This window comes from Salvelinus alpinus, chromosome 6, assembly GCF_045679555.1.
Source record: "Salvelinus alpinus chromosome 6, SLU_Salpinus.1, whole genome shotgun sequence".
Taxonomy (NCBI): Eukaryota; Metazoa; Chordata; class Actinopteri; order Salmoniformes; family Salmonidae; genus Salvelinus; species Salvelinus alpinus.
The window spans coordinates 88,773,558-88,795,325 of NC_092091.1; the positions used below are offsets into that span (position 1 = coordinate 88,773,558).

The following is a 21,768-nucleotide window of genomic DNA, read 5'->3' on the forward strand; positions in this document are numbered from 1 at the left end:
AACGTTCCGTATCCACTACAATACAGACTGCCAGAAAGAGAACGTTCCGTATCCACTACAATACAGACTGCCAGAAAGAGAACGTTCCGTATCCACTACAATACAGACTGCCAGAAAGAGAACGTTCCGTATCCACTACAATACAGACTGCCAGAAAGAGAACGTTCCGTATCCACTACAATACAGACTGCCAGAAAGAGAACGTTCCGTATCCACTACAATACAGACTGCCAGAAAGAGAACGTTCCGTATCCACTACAATACAGACTGCCAGAAAGAGAACGTTCCGTATCCACTACAATACAGACTGCCAGAAAGAGAACGTTCCGTATCCACTACAATACAGACTGCCAGAAAGAGAACGTTCCGTATCCACTACAATACAGACTGCCAGAAAGAGAACGTTCCGTATCCACTATAATACAGACTGCCAGAAAGAGAACGTTCCATATCCACTACAATACAGACTGCCAGAAAGAGAACGTTCCGTATCCACTACAATACAGACTGCCAGAAAGAGAACGTTCCGTATCCACTACAATACAGACTGCCAGAAAGAGAACGTTCCGTATCCACTACAATACAGACTGCCAGAAAGAGAACGTTCCGTATCCACTACAATACAGACTGCCAGAAAGAGAACGTTCCGTATCCACTACAATACAGACTGCCAGAAAGAGAACGTTCCGTATCCACTATAATACAGACTGTCAGAAAGAGAATGTTCCATATCCACTATAATACAGACTGCCAGAAAGAGAACACTACAATACAGACTGCCAGAAAGAGAACATCCTGTATTCACTACTAAACAGACTGCCAGAAAGAGAACACTACAATACTGACTGCCAGAAAGAGAACACTACAATACTGACTGCCAGAAAGAGAACACTACAATACTGACTGCCAGAAAGAGAACGTCCTGTATTCACTACTAAACAGACTGCCAGAAAGAGAACACTACAATACTGACTGCCAGAAAGAGAACACTACAATACAGACTGCCAGAAAGAGAACGTTCCATATCCACTACAGACTGCCAGAAAGAGAACGTTCCGTATCCACTACAATACAGACTGCCATAAAGAGAACGTTCCATATCCACTACAATACAGACTGCCAGAAAGAGAACGTTCCATATTCACTACAATACAGACTGCCAGAAAGAGAACGTTCCATATCCACTACAATACAGACTGCCAGAAAGAGAACGTTCCATATTCACTACTAAACAGACTGCCAGAAAGAGAACGTTCCATATCCACTACAATACAGACTGCCAGAAAGAGAACGTTCCATATCCACTACAATACAGACTGCCAGAAAGAGAACGTTCCGTATCCACTACAATACAGACTGCCAGAAAGAGAACGTTCCGTATCCACTACAATACAGACTGCCAGAAAGAGAACGTTCCATATCCACTACAATACAGACTGTCAGAAAGAGAACGTTCCATATCCACTACAATACAGACTGCCAGAAAGAGAACGTTCCATATCCACTACAATACAGACTGTCAGAAAGAGAACGTTCCATATTCACTACAATACAGACTGCCAGAAAGAGAACGTTCCATATCCACTACAATACAGACTGCCAGAAAGAGAACGTCCTGTATTCACTACAGTACAGACTGCCAGAAAGAGAACGTTCCATATCCACTACAATACAGACTGCCAGAAAGAGAACGTTCCATATCTACTACAATACAGACTGCCAGAAAGAGAACGTTCCATATTCACTACAATACAGACTGTCAGAAAGAGAACGTTCCATATCCACTACAATACAGACTGCCAGAAAGAGAACGTTCCATATCCACTACAATACAGACTGTCAGAAAGAGAACGTTCCATATTCACTACAATACAGACTGCCAGAAAGAGAACGTTCCATATCCACTACAATACAGACTGCCAGAAAGAGAACGTCCTGTATTCACTACAATACAGACTGCCAGAAAGAGAACGTTCCATATCCACTACAATACAGACTGCCAGAAAGAGAACGTTCCATATCTACTACAATACAGACTGCCAGAAAGAGAACGTTCCATATTCACTACAATACAGACTGCCAGAAAGAGAACGTTCCATATTCACTACAATACAGACTGCCAGAAAGAGAACGTTCCATATCCACTACAATACAGACTGTCAGAAAGAGAACGTTCCATATTCACTACAATACAGACTGCCAGAAAGAGAACGTCCTGTATTCACTACAATACAGACTGTCAGAAAGAGAGCGTTCCATATTCACTACAATACAGACTGCCAGAAAGAGAACGTTCCATATCTACTACAATACAGACTGCCAGAAAGAGAACGTTCCATATCCACTACAATACAGACTGCCAGAAAGAGAACGTTCCGTATCCACTACAATACAGACTGCCAGAAAGAGAACGTTCCGTATCCACTACAATACAGACTGCCAGAAAGAGAACGTTCCATATCCACTATAATACAGACTGCCAGAAAGAGAACGTTCCATATTCACTACAATACAGACTGCCAGAAAGAGAACGTTCCGTATCCACTACAATACAGACTGCCAGAAAGAGAACGTTCCGTATCCACTACAATACAGACTGCCAGAAAGAGAACGTTCCGTATCCACTACAATACAGACTGCCAGAAAGAGAACGTTCCGTATCCACTACAATACAGACTGCCAGAAAGAGAACGTTCCGTATCCACTATAATACAGACTGTCAGAAAGAGAATGTTCCATATCCACTATAATACAGACTGCCAGAAAGAGAACACTACAATACAGACTGCCAGAAAGAGAACATCCTGTATTCACTACTAAACAGACTGCCAGAAAGAGAACACTACAATACTGACTGCCAGAAAGAGAACACTACAATACTGACTGCCAGAAAGAGAACACTACAATACTGACTGCCAGAAAGAGAACGTCCTGTATTCACTACTAAACAGACTGCCAGAAAGAGAACACTACAATACTGACTGCCAGAAAGAGAACACTACAATACAGACTGCCAGAAAGAGAACATCCTGTATTCACTACTAAACAGACTGCCAGAAAGAGAACGTCCTGTATTCACTACTAAACAGACAGACATTGAAACCAGTCTCTAAAACAACAAGCATTCCTGAATGAAACCACTGCCTGGGTAGAAACAAGTTGAATCACAGTCACACACTTAGAGAAACCACACGCAGAGTTAGAGAAACCACACGTTCCATTTCTACTGTAGTTCCCAGTCATGCTGACAGAGTGGTCGATAGCGTGCAGAGAAGGTGTGTGTGTGTATAGAGTTATCTACGCCCGGCCACACCATCTATCTACAGTAATGACAGGATTGCATTAGCATGACGCGATGGATCAGCATCCCTCACTAACTGGCTATGCTAACCAGTCTGTGGCTCAGATGGTATGGAGACAGGACACGAAAGAGTGTCTGTCTGTCTGTCTGGGTGCGTGTCTGTTCCCCAAATCATCGAACCAAAACAGACAGTCAGACTCCTTTCAAAAGGTTCAAATAACAGACACACCATATTTTCCTGTCTCTGTGGTATTGGCTGGAAACATTGTACTGTGTGTGTGTGTGGGTGAGAGAGTGTGAGAGAGAGCGAGAGAGAGAGCGAGTGAGAGTGAAAGTGTGAGTGAATGAGTGAGAGAGACGCAGGCTTTGTACTCAGTGAACTTTTTCCACCAGAGATCGGAACATGGAGCACGTGCGCGCACACACACACACACACACACACACACACACACACACACACACACTATAAGGTACACGCACACCCACACACACATACACACCAACTATAAGGTACACGCACACACACACACACACCAACTATAAGGTACAGGCACACACACACACCACACACACCAACTATAAGGTACACGCACGCACACACACACACCACACACACACACACCAACTATAAGGTACACGCACGCACACACACACACCACACACACACACACCAACTATAAGGTACACGCACGCACACACACACAACACACACACACCAACTATAAGGTACACACACACACACACACACGCCCTTCCCTCCACCCCATTCTCTCCCTACTCACTAGCATGAACCTGTATACAGCATCCCTGACAGGTGAGCAGGGGACTGGTGCCGTCGTCCTGCAGCAGGGCGTTGGTGGGGGTCGGGGGACACGTCTGCTCCCTGTAGCTGAAACAGATCTCTGGTAGCAGGGGCTTGCTCCTTCTCAGACCCCCTGGTCCTCCTCGAATCCTGGAGGTAGTGGGAGACGGGGGAGAGGACGACGGGAGAGGAGAGGAGGGGACGGGCTTGAGGCGGTCAGCTCTGTCCTCAGGCTGGGGGGGGGGGGGGGGGGGGGTGGTGGAGGGAGAGAGACAGGGGAAGACAGATTAGAAGGAGAGTTTTAGATAGTAATATGGCTCTGTGTGTGTGTCTCTCTCTGTGTGTGTGTGTATGTGTGTCTGTCTCTTTGTATGTGTGTGTGTCTCTATGTATGTGTGTGTGTCTCTGTGTATGTGTGTGTGTGTCTCTGTGTGTGTGTGTGTGTGTGTCTCTGCCTGTCTCTGTGTGTCTGTCTCTGTGTGTGTGTGTGTGTGTGTGTGTGTGTGTGTGTCTCTGTGTGTGTGTATGTGTGTCTGTGTGTCTGTCTCTGTGTATGTGTGTGTGTCTCTATGTATGTGTGTGTGTCTCTGTGTATGTGTGTGTGTCTCTGTGTATGTGTGTGTGTGTGTGTGTGTGTGTGTGTGTACCTGGTAGTAGGGCATGAACAGTGTGCAGACGGCGCAGTGCGGCAACATCTTGGCTGCGTTAGCGTTGTACTCTCTCTCCGCCGTGAAGTAACACTTCCTGTTCTGCCACAGGAAGAGGAGGGGCTTAGCCCATGGCTCAGCCTCCTGCTCCTCCATCAAAGACGCCTCAGGGGGTTCTGGGTAAACAATAAAACAGGACTGATCTGTGACGGAGTTAAATAAACTTGACTGTTGAACCAACAGAGCAACAGGAGACTTCATGCTGATGCTTTTAGTAACAGTTCACAGTAGGGAGTCATTTAGTGAGTCGTTTAGCAGACTCTCTTATCCAGAGAGACTTACAGTAGTGAGTCGTTTAGCAGACTCTCTTATCCAGAGAGACTTACAGTAGAGTCATTTAGCAGACTCTCTTATCCAGAGAGACTTACAGTAGTGAGTCATTTAGCAGACTCTTATCCAGAGAGACTTACAGTAGTCATTTAGCAGACGCTCTTATCCAGAGAGACTTACAGTAGTGAGTCATTTAGCAGACTCTCTTATCCAGACAGACTTACAGTAGGGAGTCATTTAGCAGACTCTCTTATCCAGAGAGACTTACAGTAGGGAGTCATTTAGCAGACTCTCTTATCCAGAGAGACTTACAGTAGGGAGTCATTTAGCAGACTCTCTTATCCAGAGAGACTGACAGTAGTGAGTCATTTAACAGACTCTCTTATCCAGAGAGACTTACAGTAGGGAGTCATTTAGCAGACTCTTATCCAGAGAGACTTACAGTAGGGAGTCATTTAGCAGACTCTCTTATCCAGACAGACTTACACTAGCAATTAGGGTTAAGTGCCTTGCTCAAGGACAGATTTTTCACCAAGTCAGCTGGGGGATTCAAACCAGCGACCTTTTGGTTACTGGCCCAACGCTCATAACCGCTTGGCTACCTGCCACCCCAGTTAACTGTTGTGGGTCCTACTAAGTATTTAAACCAACATCAAACTACTGTAGTCACTATCACAACCCAAAACAGCCACCAGTGTAGTTTGTCATTCTGGGTCGTTTGTTGTAGCCGTTTTGGAGAATCCCTTTTTTCCTCCCCAATTTCGTGGTATCCAATTGGTAGTTACAGTCTTGTCCCATCGCTGCAACTCCCGTACGGACCCAGGAGAGGCAAAGGACAACCCGGCCAAACCCTCCCCTAACCCGGACGATGCTGGACCCCATGGGTCTCCCGGTCGCGGTCGGCTGGGACAGAGCCTGGACTGGAACCAGGATCTCTAGTGGTCCCGTGTGGCTCAGTTGGTAGAGCATGGCGCTTGCAACGCCAGGGTTGTGGGTTCATTCCCCACGGGGGGACCAGGATGAATATGTATGAACTTTCCAATTTGTAAGTCGCTCTGGATAAGAGCGTCTGCTAAATGACTTAAAATGTAAAAATGTAAAATGTCTAGTGGCACAGCTAGTACTGCACTGCAGGGCCTTAGACCACTGAGACAGAGCCTGGACTGGAACCAGGATCTCTAGTGGCACATCTAGTACTGCGATGCAGGGCCTTAGACCACTGAGACAGAGCCTGGACTGGAACCAGGATCTCTAGTGGCACAGCTAGCACTGCAGGGCCTTAGACCACTGAGACAGAGCCTGGACTGGAACCAGGATCTCTAGTGGCACAGCTAGCACTGCAGGGCCTTAGACCACTGAGACAGAGCCTGGACCAGAACCAGGACCTCTAGTGGCACAGCTAGCACTGCAGGGCCTTAGACCACTGAGACAGAGCCTGGACCAGAACCAGGATCTCTAGTGGCACAGCTAGCACTGCGATGCAGGGCCTTAGACCACTGAGACAGAGCCTGGACCGGAACCAGGATCTCTAGTGGCACAGCTAGCACTGCGATGCAGGGCCTTAGACCACTGAGACAGAGCCTGGACTGGAACCAGGATCTCTAGTGGCACAGCTAGTACTGCACTGCAGGGCCTTAGACCACTGAGACAGAGCCTGGACTGGAACCAGGATCTCTAGTGGCACAGCTAGTACTGCACTGCAGGGCCTTAGACCACTGAGACAGAGCCTGGACCGGAACCAGGATCTCTAGTGGCACAGCTAGTACTGCGATGCAGGGCCTTAGACCACTGAGACAGAGCCTGGACTGGAACCAGGATCTCTAGTGGCACAGCTAGTACTGCACTGCAGGGCCTTAGACCACTGAGACAGAGCCTGGACCAGAACCAGGATCTCTAGTGGCACAGCTAGTACTGCAGGGCCTTAGACCACTGAGACAGAGCCTGGACCGGAACCAGGATCTCTAGTGGCACAGCTAGCACTGCGATGCAGGGCCTTAGACCACTGAGACAGAGCCTGGACCGGAACCAGGATCTCTAGTGGCACATCTAGTACTGCGATGCAGGGCCTTAGACCACTGAGACAGAGCCTGGACCAGAACCAGGATCTCTAGTGGCACAGCTAGCACTGCAGGGCCTTAGACCACTGAGACAGAGCCTGGACCAGAACCAGGATCTCTAGTGGCACAGCTAGCACTGCAGGGCCTTAGACCACTGAGACAGAGCCTGGACCAGAACCAGGATCTCTAGTGGCACAGCTAGTACTGCGATGCAGGGCCTTAGACCACTGAGACAGAGCCTGGACCAGAACCAGGATCTCTAGTGGCACAGCTAGTACTGCACTGCAGGGCCTTAGACCACTGAGGCAGAGCCTGGACCAGAACCAGGACCTCTAGTGGCACAGCTAGTACTGCAGGGCCTTAGACCACTGAGGCAGAGCCTGGACCAGAACCAGGACCTCTAGTGGCACAGCTAGTACTGCAGGGCCTTAGACCACTGAGACAGAGCCTGGACCAGAACCAGGACCTCTAGTGGCACATCTAGTACTGCGGGGCCTTAGACCACTGCGCCACTGGGGAGGCCTGGGGTAGCTGTTTTGGGGTAGCTGTTTTGGGGTAGTCATTCTGGATCGTTTGGGGTAGCTGAAATTATTTCACTAAATGTTTTTTTGTTTTCTTTCATTCTTGTCCCCCATGATGTGTGTAGTCACTGTGTGTAGTCACGTTTGTATGGGACTTCAGATCGTCCTTGAAAATAAAAATGTGTATTTAACTGACTAGCCTGGTTAAATATAAAATATAAACACTGTCAATGGACTAACAGTGAATGTTGGGTTGGTTTGTTTGGGGGGGATGGCTTAATATTGTAATCTTGATTTATGTATGATGCTTACTCTATATCATAATCTATTTCAAGAACTGTATATATCTCCAATAAAAATATTTATATATATAAAAAAATTAAAAAACATTGTCAATGTACAGTTAATGAATGTACATATAACCGTCCGTTGTTCTTAAAAGGTGTGAGTCTTTTATAAAGGAAGTAAAACATTAGTTTGAAGTTAACAATGTTACAGAATCTGGCAATCGTTCTAAGGCTGAACTCATCGATAAACCCACCATCATCGCAAACTTTCCCTGTGTATGTGTGTGTGTGTACGTTGGTGTATGTGTGTGTGTGTGTGTGTGTGTGTGTGTGTGTGTGTGTGTGTGTACGTTGGTGTATGTGTGTGTGTGTGTGTGTGTACGTTGGTGTGTGTGTGTGTGTGTGTGTGTGTGTGTGTGTGTGTGTGTGTGTGTGTACGTTGGTGTATGTGTGTGTGTGTGTGTACGTTGGTGTATGTGTGTGTACGTTGGTGTATGTGTGTGCCTACCGTCGTCGCTGACAGCCTGTTTGACAGTGGAGGGCACGGCCCGGGCGGTGGGCTTCCTCAGAGGGCGACGCCAGCTCTTACTGGTTCTCTTCACCAGCGGAGCAGCAGGGTACTGGGAAAGACAGGGGGTCAAATGTCATTGGTGTGTGTGTGTGTGTGTGGTGCAGCTGGATACTGGAAGAGAACAGGGGTCAGACTGAGGGTTCAAAGTTTAAAGGTGTCACCCCCAAATGACACCGGGGCCCCCAATAGGGATATGTTGACCGGGAAACCCCAATAGGGATATGTTGACCGGGAACCCCAATAGGGATGTGTTGACCGGGAACCCCAATAGGGATGTGTTGACCGGGAACCCCAATAGGGATATGTTGACCGGGGCCCCAATAGGGATATGTTGACCGGGGCCCCAATAGGGTTATGTTGACCGGGGCCCCAATAGGGTTATGTTGACCAGGGCCATAATAGGGATATGTTGACCGGGGGCCCCAATAGGGATATGTTGACCGGGAACCCCAATAGGGATATGTTGACCGGGAACCCCAATAGGGATATGTTGACCGGGAACCCCAATAGGGATATGTTGACCGGGAATCCCAATTGGGATATGTTGACCAGGGCCCCCAATAGGGATATGTTGACCGGGGCCCCCAATAGGGATATGTTGACCGGGGCCCCCAATAGGGATATGTTGACCGGGGCCCCCAATAGGGATATGTTGACCGGGGCCCCCAATAGGGATATGTTGACCGGGGCCCCCAATAGGGATATGTTGACCGGGGCCCCCAATAGGGATATGTTGACCGGGGCCCCCAATAGGGATATGTTGACCGGGGCCCCCAATAGGGATATGTTGACGAAGGCCCCAATAGGGATATGTTGACGAAGGCCCCAATAGGGATATGTTGACGCGTGTGTGTGTGTGTGTGTCTCTGTGTGTGTGTGTGTGTGTGTCTCTGTGTGTGTGTGTGTGTGTGTGTCTCTCTGTGTGTGTGTGTGTGTGTGTGTGTGGCCCTGGTCAAAAGTAACGCCCTATATAGGGAAGAGGGTGCCATTTGGTACAAAACTAAGGTCACTATGCAGCTGAATGCGGGAACTAATGTCATTGGTATACGTGAACATTTCTGAAACGCATAATAAAAACCAGTCTTTGTTTATGTTATATATATATATTTTTTAAAACATGGTTTTGAAAAGACAATCAAAAGGATTGGAATAGGTATTTTCCGAAGCGTGTGTGTTATCGTATGTGTGTGTGTGTGTTATCGTATATGTGTGTGTGCTTTATCGTGTTTGTGTGTCTCAGCAGCCATACGCACAGTGCAAACCTCTCCAGGTTCCAGCCCCGAGTCGCCACACTCAAAGTCGCTCAAATCATTATCATAGTCTTCCTCCCCTTCCTCCTCCTCTTCTTCAGCCTCTCCTTCCGATGACTCACTACTACTCTCCCCCCTCGCGCTGCTCTGCCCCTCATCCTCCGAATCTCCCTCTTCCATATCTGACACCCCCTCCTCCTCCTCCTCTCCTTCCCCCAGTCTCTCCTCCAAGGGCGATTCAGGAGGGTCAGGTTCTAGAGCCCTCTCGGCCTCCCTCTCCACCCCCAGTTCCCTGCACAGAGCCAGGGCTTCCGCTGCCTCCACCTCCCCTCTCTGGAGCTCAAAGTCTCCACAGAGGCCCAGGGGCTCCCCGACACCGGCCGACCCCAGAGAGGTGGACTCCAGCTGGGCCCAGGTGAGAGGCCCGTCCCCATGTCCCTCTGGGTCCTGGTCGTCCGTCTCAGTTTCGTGATCGAGGTCTGTGACCTCTTTGCACTGCGGCTCGGTCCACATGGTGTAGGGCAGTGCATCGTGGGTATAGTCGGCGGGGAGCTCCGGGTGGTGGAGGCTCTCGATGAGCACCGCAGGACTCTGGGAGTTGAGGTTCTTCCAGATGCCGTCCGAGAAAGGTTTGGGCTCCAGGTAGAGGCTTTGGGAACTACAAACGGAGTCCATGTTTCGAGAACTACAAATGGAATCCACGTTTTGGGAACTACAAATGGAATCCACGTTTTGGGAACTACAAATGGAATCCACGTTTTGGGAACTACAAATGGAATCCACGTTTCGGGAACTACAAATGGAATCCACGTTTTGGGAACTACAAATGGAATCCACGTTTTGGGAACTACAAATGGAATCCACGTTTGAGTGTGGAGTTCGGTCGTTGTTGTTTTGGTGTTGTAATGTTGCTGAATTGTCATTTAATTCACTCAGCTCAGAAGAGTGGGTCAACTTATCTTTAGAAGTCAAACTGGTGCTAGCTAGATATAAACCTTTAGTACTGGAGTCTCTAAATACATTGTCTCTTTGAGAGGACCCTTCTGAGTTGGAGTCCATGGATACCGCTGCGGTTGCCGTGGAGGACCTGTGTTTCTGGATTTGCTGCGTCGGCAGTAGTGTAACGTCACAGAGCGTGTGGTTATTATTGCTAGCACGGGTCTCCGCGGAGGTTCGACTACAGTGGTTCTCGGTGGTCAGTACTGCCTCAGACAATGTTTGGATTGGTAGTGCTTCTAGATGGGAAACGGCGGCGGCCATTTTGTGCAGAGAGGCGTCCATTTTGGGTTGAGCGTCGCTAGTTTCACTAGCCGCGTAAGCCGCTACCTGTAACTCGATCTCTGGCCTATGGTGGTGGTCTTCAGTAGGACCAGAGTGCCGAGAGGGGGCCATTTTGTGATCAGAGGCGGCCATTTTGGGTCGAGCGTCGCTAGTTTCACTAGCTAACTGTAAATCCAGCTCTGGTCTATGGTGGTCTTCAGTAGGACCCAAGCACCAGTCGCTGTAAGGCGCTAACGGTCGAAAATCCTCTTCCTCCTCCGACTTCTTCGACGTCAACTCTACCTCGCACACCTCGTCCGTTAACGTTTCCGTATCTGACGAGAGGGTCGTGGGCGTCTCGCGTTGGAGCACGGGGGCGAGGACCGGGTGACCGTCCGGTAAATCCGGTAAGGTTAGAGCGCCACCGTGTCGCCCGGTCGAGGAGGAGGACGACGACGACAACCTCGGACCTTTGATCTCGGTGTGACCTCCGCTGACGGCGAGGGTGAGGGAGGGCATCTCCTGGGTGAGAACGGGCGGCAGGGGCGGGCAGAACCTCGTCTCTCCAGACAGTTCTGGAGTGAGGAAGGGCATGTCGACCCCGTTGTTCAACTGGAGGAGAGGAGGGGAACAGTCTTGTAAACTACACCTCGGAAGGGAAGGGTTTTGTATGGGGACACAGTTGTGTGTAGTAGACATAGGAAGAGAGGAACACTTTTCAATAGGAGGGCAGTTTGGTTCACTAAACCTGAACAAAGCCGGACCAGAACTCGGGCTGGAAATAACACGTCCTCTGGGCCCAGAGTCAGTATTAGTGTAAATGTCATTATAAAGTGCTGGTGTTCTGCTTTCAGACTTGTGACTGCTGTGCGCCGTAGTAGTAGTAGTAGTAGTAGTGGTGTTAGTATTAACCGCAGTACCTTGACATGTATCCATTGTATACTCAGTGCTGGGGGCTAGGGTTGAGGTTAGGTTTAGAGACGACTTCTCTACGTAAGAAGAGCTTGATTGAAAAGCTCCAGGGCCACAGGCTGAGTCCGTACACCCCTGAGCCCCAGTCGGGTGCACCGTTCTGGGGGAAGGTAACCTGGTCCGTAAGGGGTCTGGAGAGGGGTGGACATCCATAGAGCAGTCGTCAGGGACCAGTCCCAGTGGAGTAGATTCTATACATACTGACTTAAACGGTCCTCCGGGGATTTCTCTTCTTTCTGATCGGGCAGGTGTAGGGGCAGCCTCAGACCTCTGATGGGGTCCTTTAATGACCTCTGCGAACTCTGACCCTGAGGGGTTCTGTGGGGGGTTAGTGGGATGCAGATGGGGTGAGGGGTGAGTCCCTACCCCTGTCCCTTGTTCTGTGGTGTCCACCGAGACAGGGGTCAGAGAGGGAGAGGGGCGAGAAGCGAAGTCGGAAGAGGGCGAGGAGAGAGAAGAGAAGTCGGAAGAGGGCGAGGGGAAAGACGAGGGGCGCAGAGGTTCAGGTGGACAGGAGAAGGCCAACCGGTCACTCTCCACTTCCATTCTGTTGACTTTCACCACACACATCTGCCGGCAAGGACCTGTGGAACAGACACACAACAGAAAATACACTCTCAGATAAAAAAATATATATATATCTTTGAGATGGTCAAAAAAAAAAACATTTGAATGATAAAATATTAGTCTACATGGGCTCGGACCCAGAAGATATTACAGAAGATAAAAGGCTTGGGTTCATTTGGATCTTTAACCCATAGAATTAGGAATTACAATACTAGAATGGACATGAACCTTCTTATGATGGGTTAGACATAGAGTTAGGAATTACAATACTAGAATGGACATGAACCTGCTTATGATGGGATAAAGGGGCAGACATGTTGGTCAGGGTCAACCATGCTTTGCCAGTGCTGTTTATAAAGACATGGTGTAAAATAACAAAGTTGAAGGATTTCGTCTGCTACTGTATATCTGTTAGCTAGCCAGACTGTTTAAGACGAATGGTTCTATTCATTTTTGGGGGACAATATTTTAGGTTGATAAAAATTCTATTGCACAATTTGTGATATATCACACACACCTTAGTTTTATTTTAAGTATCAGAATTATGCCTCTACTGCATTTATTCCAATTAGACTGGCTTGGATTTCTCCCTGACCAATATGGCTGACATTTTCACCCCATTCTGGAACGTCGAGGGTTTATGACATAGCGTCTCTAGTAATTTAATTGGATCTCTTACCATCAATCAATACATCATTCAGAATCACTCAACTCATCTCTTACCAGGGAGCCGGAGTGTATTCTCAGTCTGATCCTCTCCCTCCTCCTCATCATCCTCCTCCTCCTCATCCTCCCCAGCCCTGCAGCCTCTCCGGACCTTGGGACCCAGGGTGCCTCCGAGGCCTCTCCTCCTACCCAGGACAGAGCACCCTTCCAAGGCTACAGGCTCCTCGCTGGTCCTCAGGCGCTTGGATCTGGTCCGTGGGTGTGGGAGACTGCTGTAAGGGGGCCAAAATTTAGTATCTCTTTGACATGCCACTATATATTCAATGCATGTTCACACACACTTCCAAACTCCTCCTTCCTCCTCCCACACCCCTCCTCCTCCCACACCCCTCCTCCTCCCACACCCCTCCCTCCATCCCTCCATCCCCATACCTGTTCACAGGAGTCTTGACCCGGCTGCGCTGTAGCCAGTTCTGCAGTTCTGGGGTGGTGGCGGGCGTGGCTCGGGTGTGATCCAGAGGACAGGAGTCTTTCCCCAGCTTCCATACAGCATAGCGGTCCGGTTGGAACCACTTCACAAAGGGATCCATACTGATCTTCACCATGTCTTTACTGCATGTACACTAGGGTGGAGGGGAGAAGGGAGTTAGTGTAACAGTATAACTCGCCCCGACACGGGCGCGAACCAGGGACCCTCTGCACACATCAACAACTGACACCAATGAAGCGTCGTTACCCATCGCTCCACAAAAGCCGCGGCCCTTGCAGAGCAAGGAGCAACACTACTAATAGGTTTCAGAGCAAGTGACGTAACTGATTGAAACGCTACTAGCGCGTACCCGCTAACTAGCTAGCCATTTCACATCCGTTACATCAGCATACTATTTAGTGTACATGACTCATACTACACCATGTCTTTACTGCATGTACACTAGGGTGGAGGGGAGAAGGGAGTCAGCATACTATTTAGCGTACATGACCCATACTACACCATGTCTTTACTGCATGTACACTAGGGTGGAGGGGAGAAAGCATACTATTTAGTGTGGAACCTCTCCACAATAGGAGACTAGAGAGGTAGGGAGGAAAGTTAGGACCCAGACTAGCATACTATTTAGTGTGGAACCTCTCCACAAAAGGGATCCATACAGATCTTCACCATGTCCCTACTACACTAGAGAGGAGGGGACAGGTTAGGATCCAGACTAGCATACTATTTAGTGTGGAACCTCTCCACAAAAGGGATCCATACGGATCTTCACCATGTCCCTACTACACTAGAGAGGAGGGGACAGGGGTTAGGATCCAGACTAGCATACTATTAAGTATGTGCATGGGGAAGTAGAATCGCTAGCTTGTTAGCTGTGTGTGTGCAGGGGGAAGTAGAATCGCTAGCTTGTTAGCTGTGTGTGTGCAGGGGGAAGTAGAATAGCTAGCTTGTTAGCTGTGTGTGTGCAGGGGGAAGTAGAATCGCTAGCTTGTTAGCTGTGTGTGTGCAGGGGAAGTAAAATCGCTAGCTTGTTAGCTGTGTGTGTGCAGGGGGAAGTAGAATCGCTAGCGTGTTAGGTGTCTGTGCTAGAAGCTTCCATTGTGAAAGTGACATCACCTGCCCTGAGACCCAGAAGTACTGCCTCCCCCCCCAGAGGTACTGACCATAGTTCTGGAGGGGTCCCTGGTTCCACGTGGAAATACACAACAGAAATAAATTACCTGAGTGGCCACCTTGCCGTAGTCGATCCATCGGACACTAGCGAAGTTGGTGGACTCGGCACAGTTGAAGCCGTGGTTGAAGCCGGCGTGGTAACCATAGGGGAATGTAATCATAAACTCGCCAGCCTCCTGGGTGATCTGGAGAGAGGGGGGGGGGGGGGACAGAAAAGATCATATCCCACACTGCTCTTGTGTTTATCTAGTTAACGAATCAGCCTCACAGCCTCTCTGCTAATGAAGACCAGGTCCAGACAGTATCTCAGGATAGTTAATGTATCAGCCTCTACCAGATATACACAGCCTCTCTCCTAATGATGACCAGGTCCAGACAGTATCTCAGGATAGTTAATGTATCAGCCTCACAGCCTCTCTGCTAATGAAGACCAGGTCCAGACAGTATCTCAGGATAGTTAATGTATCAGCCTCTACCAGATATACACAACCTCTCTCCTAATGAAGACCAGTTCCAGACAGTATCTCAGCAGTAAACTGTAAGACTATATACAACCAGTCAATACATAAAGACAATCACCTAAAGTGAAGAGCTGTTGTAATGTTGGTAAAGATGACTAGAAGGCAGGTTGGTGACAGTGTAGAAGTGTGTGTTCTAACACCATGTTGTAACGACAGTTAAGACGAAAGGTTTTTTTTTTTAGGTAAAAAAATAAAATAAAAAAAAATCTCCCCAATTTTCGTGGTATCCAATCGCTAGTAACTACTATCTTGTCTCATCGCTACAACTCCCGTACGGGCTCGGGAGAGACGAAGGTCGAAAGCCACGCGTCCTCCGAAGCACAACCCAACCAAGCAGCACTGCTTCTTAACACAGCGCGCCTCCAACCCGGAAGCCAGCCGCACCAATGTGTCGGAGGAAACACCGTGCACCCACCCCCCTCGGTTAGCACGCACTGCGCCCGGCACGCCACAGGAGACGCTGGAGCGCGATGAGACATGGATATCCCTACCGGCCAAACCCTCCCTAACTCGGACGACGCTAGCCCAGTTGTGCGTCGCCCCACGGACCCCCCGGTCGCGGCCGGCTGCGACAGAGCATGGGCGCGAACCCAGAGACTCTGGTGGCGCAGCTAGCACTGCGATGCAGTGCCCTAGACCACTGCGCCACCCGGGAGGCCCTGATGAAAGGGTTTTTAAAAAGTGACAGTTAAGATGAAAGGGTTTTTAAAAAGTGACAGTTAAAATGAAAGGGTTTTTAAAAGTGACAGTTAAGATGAAAGGGTTTTTAAAAAGTGACAGTTAAGACAGTCAGTTTGTCCTACCTTGTCGAAGGGAATGCTGTACTTCTTCAGGATGGAAGGGGAAATCAGGGTCATCTTATGACGGAGAAACGCCTCACACCCTTTAAACCCGTTGGGGAAGAAACCTGGACCACACACACACACACACACACAACGTGGAGAGACTGTTAGATTGACAGAGTAAACACACTGCTATTGGGTACAAGAATTTAGGTATATCCTCCTAAAACCACATTTAGATAGGCAGCCCAATTACTGTCAAAAGACCAAAACTGGTCTGCCTGTCTAAACGCTGTGTTCTCCTTTTTACATAGTATTTCATCTTGTTAAACTCGACTAGAAATATTACCTGTAGCCAGTCTCTCCAGTCTCTTCCCATGTTCAGGGGGGATGGCATACCTGTAGACAGAGACAACGCGTCTAACGTTAATACACCTGTAGACAACGTGTCTAACGTTAATATACCTGTAGACAACGCGTCTAACGTTAATATACCTGTAGACAACGCGTCTAACGTTAATATACCTGTAGACAACGCGTCTAACGTTAATATACCTGTAGACAACGCGTCTAACGTTAATATACCTGTAGACAACGCGTCTAACGTTAATATACCTGTAGACAACGCGTCTAACGTTAATATACCTGTAGACAACGTGTCTAACGTTAATATACCTGTAGACAACGTGTCTAACGTTAATATACCTGTAGACAACGTGTCTAACGTTAATATACCCGTAGACAACGTGTCTAACGTTAATATACCCGTAGACAACGTGTCTAACGTTAATATACCCGTAGACAACGTGTCTAACGTTAATATACCCGTAGACAACGTGTCTAACGTTAATATACCCGTAGACAACGTGTCTAACGTTAATATACCCGTAGACAACGTGTCTAACGTTAATATACCCGTAGACAACGTGTCTAACGTTAATATACCCGTAGACAACGTGTCTAACGTTAATATACCTGTAGACAACGCGTCTAACGTTAATATACCCGTAGACAACGTGTCTAACATTAATATACCCGTAGACAACGTGTCTAACATTAATATACCTGTAGACAACGTGTCTAACATTAATATACCTGTAGACAACGCGTCTAACGTTAATATACCTGTAGACAACGTGTCTAACGTTAATATACCTGTAGACAACGTGTCTAACGTTAATATACCTGTAGACAGAGACAACGTGTCTAACGTTAATATACCTGTAGACAACGTGTCTAACGTTAATATACCTGTAGACAACGCGTCTAACGTTAATATACCTGTAGACAACGTGTCTAACGTTAATATACCTGTAGACAACGTGTCTAACGTTAATATACCTGTAGACAGAGACAACGTGTCTAACGTTAATATACCTGTAGACAACGTGTCTAACGTTAATATACCTGTAGACAACGCGTCTAACGTTAATATACCTGTAGACAACGTGTCTAACGTTAATATACCTGTAGACAACGTGTCTAACGTTAATATACCTGTAGACAGAGACAACGTGTCTAACGTTAATATACCTGTAGACAACGTGTCTAACGTTAATATACCTGTAGACAACGTGTCTAACGTTAATATACCTGTAGACAACGCGTCTAACGTTAATACACCTGTAGACAACGCGTCTAACGTTAATATACCTGTAGACAACGCGTCTAACGTTAATATACCTGTAAACAACGCGTCTAACGTTAATATACCTGTAGACAACGTGTCTAACGTTAATATACCTGTAGACAACGTGTCTAACGTTAATATACCTGTAGACACAACGTGTCTAACGTTAATATACCTGTAGACACAACGTGTCTAACGTTAATACACCTGTAGACAACGCGTCTAACGTTAATACACCTGTAGACAACGTGTCTAACGTTAACATACCCGTAGACACAACGTGTCTAACGTTAATACACCTGTAGACAACGCGTCTAACGTTAATATACCTGTAGACAACGCGTCTAACGTTAATATACCTGTAGACAACGCGTCTAACGTTAATATACCTGTAGACAACGCGTCTAACGTTAATATACCTGTAGACAACGCGTCTAACGTTAATATACCCGTAGACAACGCGTCTAACGTTAATATACCCGTAGACAACGTGTCTAACGTTAATATACCCGTAGACAACGTGTCTAACGTTAATATACCCGTAGACAACGCGTCTAACGTTAATATACCCGTAGACAACGTGTCTAACGTTAATATACCTGTAGACAACGCGTCTAACGTTAATATACCTGTAGACAACGTGTCTAACGTTAATATACCTGTAGACAGAGACAACGTGTCTAACGTTAATATACCCGTAGACAACGCGTCTAACGTTAATATACCTGTAGACAACGCGTCTAACGTTAATATACCTGTAGACAACGCGTCTAACGTTAATATACCTGTAGACAACGCGTCTAACGTTAATATACCTGTAGACAACGTGTCTAACGTTAATACACCTGTAGACAACGCGTCTAACGTTAATATACCCGTAGACAGAGACAACGTGTCTAACGTTAATATACCCGTAGACAACGTGTCTAACGTTAATATACCCGTAGACAACGTGTCTAACGTTAATATACCCGTAGACAACGTGTCTAACGTTAATATACCTGTAGACAACGCGTCTAACGTTAATATACCCGTAGACAACGTGTCTAACGTTAATATACCCGTAGACAACGTGTCTAACATTAATATACCTGTAGACAACGTGTCTAACATTAATATACCTGTAGACAACGCGTCTAACGTTAATATACCTGTAGACAACGTGTCTAACGTTAATATACCTGTAGACAACGTGTCTAACGTTAATATACCTGTAGACAACGTGTCTAACGTTAATATACCTGTAGACAGAGACAACGTGTCTAACGTTAATATACCTGTAGACAACGTGTCTAACGTTAATATACCTGTAGACAACGCGTCTAACGTTAATATACCTGTAGACAACGTGTCTAACGTTAATATACCTGTAGACAACGTGTCTAACGTTAATATACCTGTAGACAGAGACAACGTGTCTAACGTTAATATACCTGTAGACAACGTGTCTAACGTTAATATACCTGTAGACAACGTGTCTAACGTTAATATACCTGTAGACAACGCGTCTAACGTTAATATACCTGTAGACAACGCGTCTAACGTTAATATACCTGTAGACAACGCGTCTAACGTTAATATACCTGTAAACAACGCGTCTAACGTTAATATACCTGTAGACAACGTGTCTAACGTTAATATACCTGTAGACAACGTGTCTAACGTTAATATACCTGTAGACACAACGTGTCTAACGTTAATATACCTGTAGACACAACGTGTCTAACGTTAATACACCTGTAGACAACGCGTCTAACGTTAATACACCTGTAGACAACGTGTCTAACGTTAACATACCCGTAGACACAACGTGTCTAACGTTAATACACCTGTAGACAACGCGTCTAACGTTAATATACCTGTAGACAACGCGTCTAACGTTAATATACCTGTAGACAACGCGTCTAACGTTAATATACCTGTAGACAACGCGTCTAACGTTAATATACCTGTAGACAACGCGTCTAACGTTAATATACCCGTAGACAACGCGTCTAACGTTAATATACCCGTAGACAACGTGTCTAACGTTAATATACCCGTAGACAACGTGTCTAACGTTAATATACCCGTAGACAACGCGTCTAACGTTAATATACCCGTAGACAACGCGTCTAACGTTAATATACCCGTAGACAACGTGTCTAACGTTAATATACCTGTAGACAACGCGTCTAACGTTAATATACCTGTAGACAACGTGTCTAACGTTAATATACCTGTAGACAGAGACGTGTCTAACGTTAATATACCCGTAGACAACGCGTCTAACGTTAATATACCTGTAGACAACGCGTCTAACGTTAATATACCTGTAGACAACGCGTCTAACGTTAATATACCTGTAGACAACGCGTCTAACGTTAATATACCTGTAGACAACGCGTCTAACGTTAATATACCTGTAGACAACGTGTCTAACGTTAATATACCTGTAGACAACGCGTCTAACGTTAATATACCCGTAGACAGAGACAACGCGTCTAACGTTAATATACCTGTAGACAACGCGTCTAACGTTAATACACCTGTAGACAACGTGTCTAACGTTAATATACCTGTAGACAACGTGTCTAACGTTAATATACCTGTAGACACAACGTGTCTAACGTTAATATACCTGTAGACACAACGCGTCTAACGTTAATATACCCGTAGACAACGTGTCTAACGTTAATATACCTGTAGACAACGCGTCTAACGTTAATATACCTGTAGACAACGCGTCTAACGTTAATACACCTGTAGACAACGCGTCTAACGTTAATATACCTGTAGACAACGTGTCTAACGTTAATATACCTGTAGACAACGCGTCTAACGTTAATATACCTGTAGACAACGCGTCTAACGTTAATATACCTGTAGACAATATGCCTAATATTAATACAGCTGTAGACAGAGACAATGTTAGTCAGGTTAATACAGAAGGTAAATAGTAAACTAGTGTACAGGGTAGGTGTTATGTAGAGGGGAGACAAACTGTTCAGATGTTTCATCATCTACACTGACAATACTGGCCTCTAGTGGTGAGCCCTGGAATTCTAACTCTTCTGAAGTTCCTGACATGGAACCAGGAGAACTCTGTAGAATTCCCTCAGGGTTCTCAGGCATTCCATTTCACCCACACCTCTTCTCCCCCAATCAGAAGCCCATACTATCTGCCCCATATTCAACTGTCAGTCTGAGGTAAGGGTGTGTGTGTGTGTGTGTGTGTGTGTGTGTGTGTCAGGGGAGAGGAAGGACTGCCCCAGGAGTGGGAGAGGTGAGGAGGGGTTGAGAGAAGAGCTTCTTGGTGGTCTTCCCCTCCAGGGAAATGTGTCTAAATGGGGAGAGGTGAGAACCATGTGTGTGTTGCAGGGCTTCCTGCTCTAATGAGCAGCAGTGTACCCCCAGGGGAATAGAGAGATGGGGAGACTAGGAGAGGGAGATGGAAAGAGGGAGACTAAGAGAGGGAGGTGGAAAGAGGGAGACTTACCATGGAGGAATAAAGAAGTCATTCCCCCATCCCTTCCTACCCATCTCTCCCTCTAACCCTGCCTCTCAGTCCTACCCATCTCTCCCTCTAACCCTGCCTCTCAGTATTGGCTGAGACACAACATGCTAGTAAATAACCACACACACACAGTATTCCCCTACCAGGACTTGGGCTCTCCAAAGTGCAGGTAGTTGATGCTGTAAAGGTCCATGTCTTCAGTGTGCCAGGAGAAGCTGGTCTTCCACATGCCAAAGTACAGGTAGGGTGTGTTCACCCCCTGGATAGAAACACCACAGTCCTCTTCAATCACATCCAGGATGGAGTTGAGGTGGCCGATGTTCCACTCCTCTATACCCTACAGAAGAGAGAGGAGGAGAGAGAGGATTAGATGAGAGACAGAAGGGAGAGAGGATTAGATGAGAGACAGAAGGGAGAGAGACAGAAGGGAGAGAATTAGGAGAGA

General features: G+C 47.0%; 1 protein-coding gene across 12 annotated transcripts in view; it reads right to left on the minus strand.

Moving 5' to 3' along the window:
• Nucleotides 1-21,768, minus strand: part of kdm4c (lysine (K)-specific demethylase 4C) — a 79,863-nt gene that overhangs the window by 48,960 nt on the left and 9,135 nt on the right. For 7 of the 12 annotated variants that reach the window (XR_011675776.1, XM_071408275.1, XM_071408274.1 and 4 more), the window contains 10 exons: nt 21,467-21,660; nt 16,547-16,596; nt 16,219-16,322; nt 14,942-15,079; nt 13,664-13,854; nt 13,289-13,503; nt 9,770-12,582; nt 8,454-8,565; nt 4,751-4,926; nt 4,084-4,336 (listed from right to left, as the gene is read on the minus strand). Coding sequence is in view for 10 of the 12 variants with exons in the window: in XM_071408275.1 (XP_071264376.1) it covers nt 4,084-4,336; nt 4,751-4,926; nt 8,454-8,565; nt 9,770-12,582; nt 13,289-13,503; nt 13,664-13,854; nt 14,942-15,079; nt 16,219-16,322; nt 16,547-16,596; nt 21,467-21,660 (4,246 nt within the window). In the remaining 2 variants the exon portion in view is untranslated. Of the gene's footprint in view, nt 1-4,083; nt 4,337-4,750; nt 4,927-8,453; nt 8,566-9,769; nt 12,583-13,288; nt 13,504-13,663; nt 13,855-14,941; nt 15,080-16,218; nt 16,323-16,546; nt 16,597-21,466; nt 21,661-21,768 lie in introns of those variants that run through there. The other 5 variants (XM_071408278.1, XM_071408271.1, XM_071408277.1 and 2 more) reach the window with 4 other exon arrangements.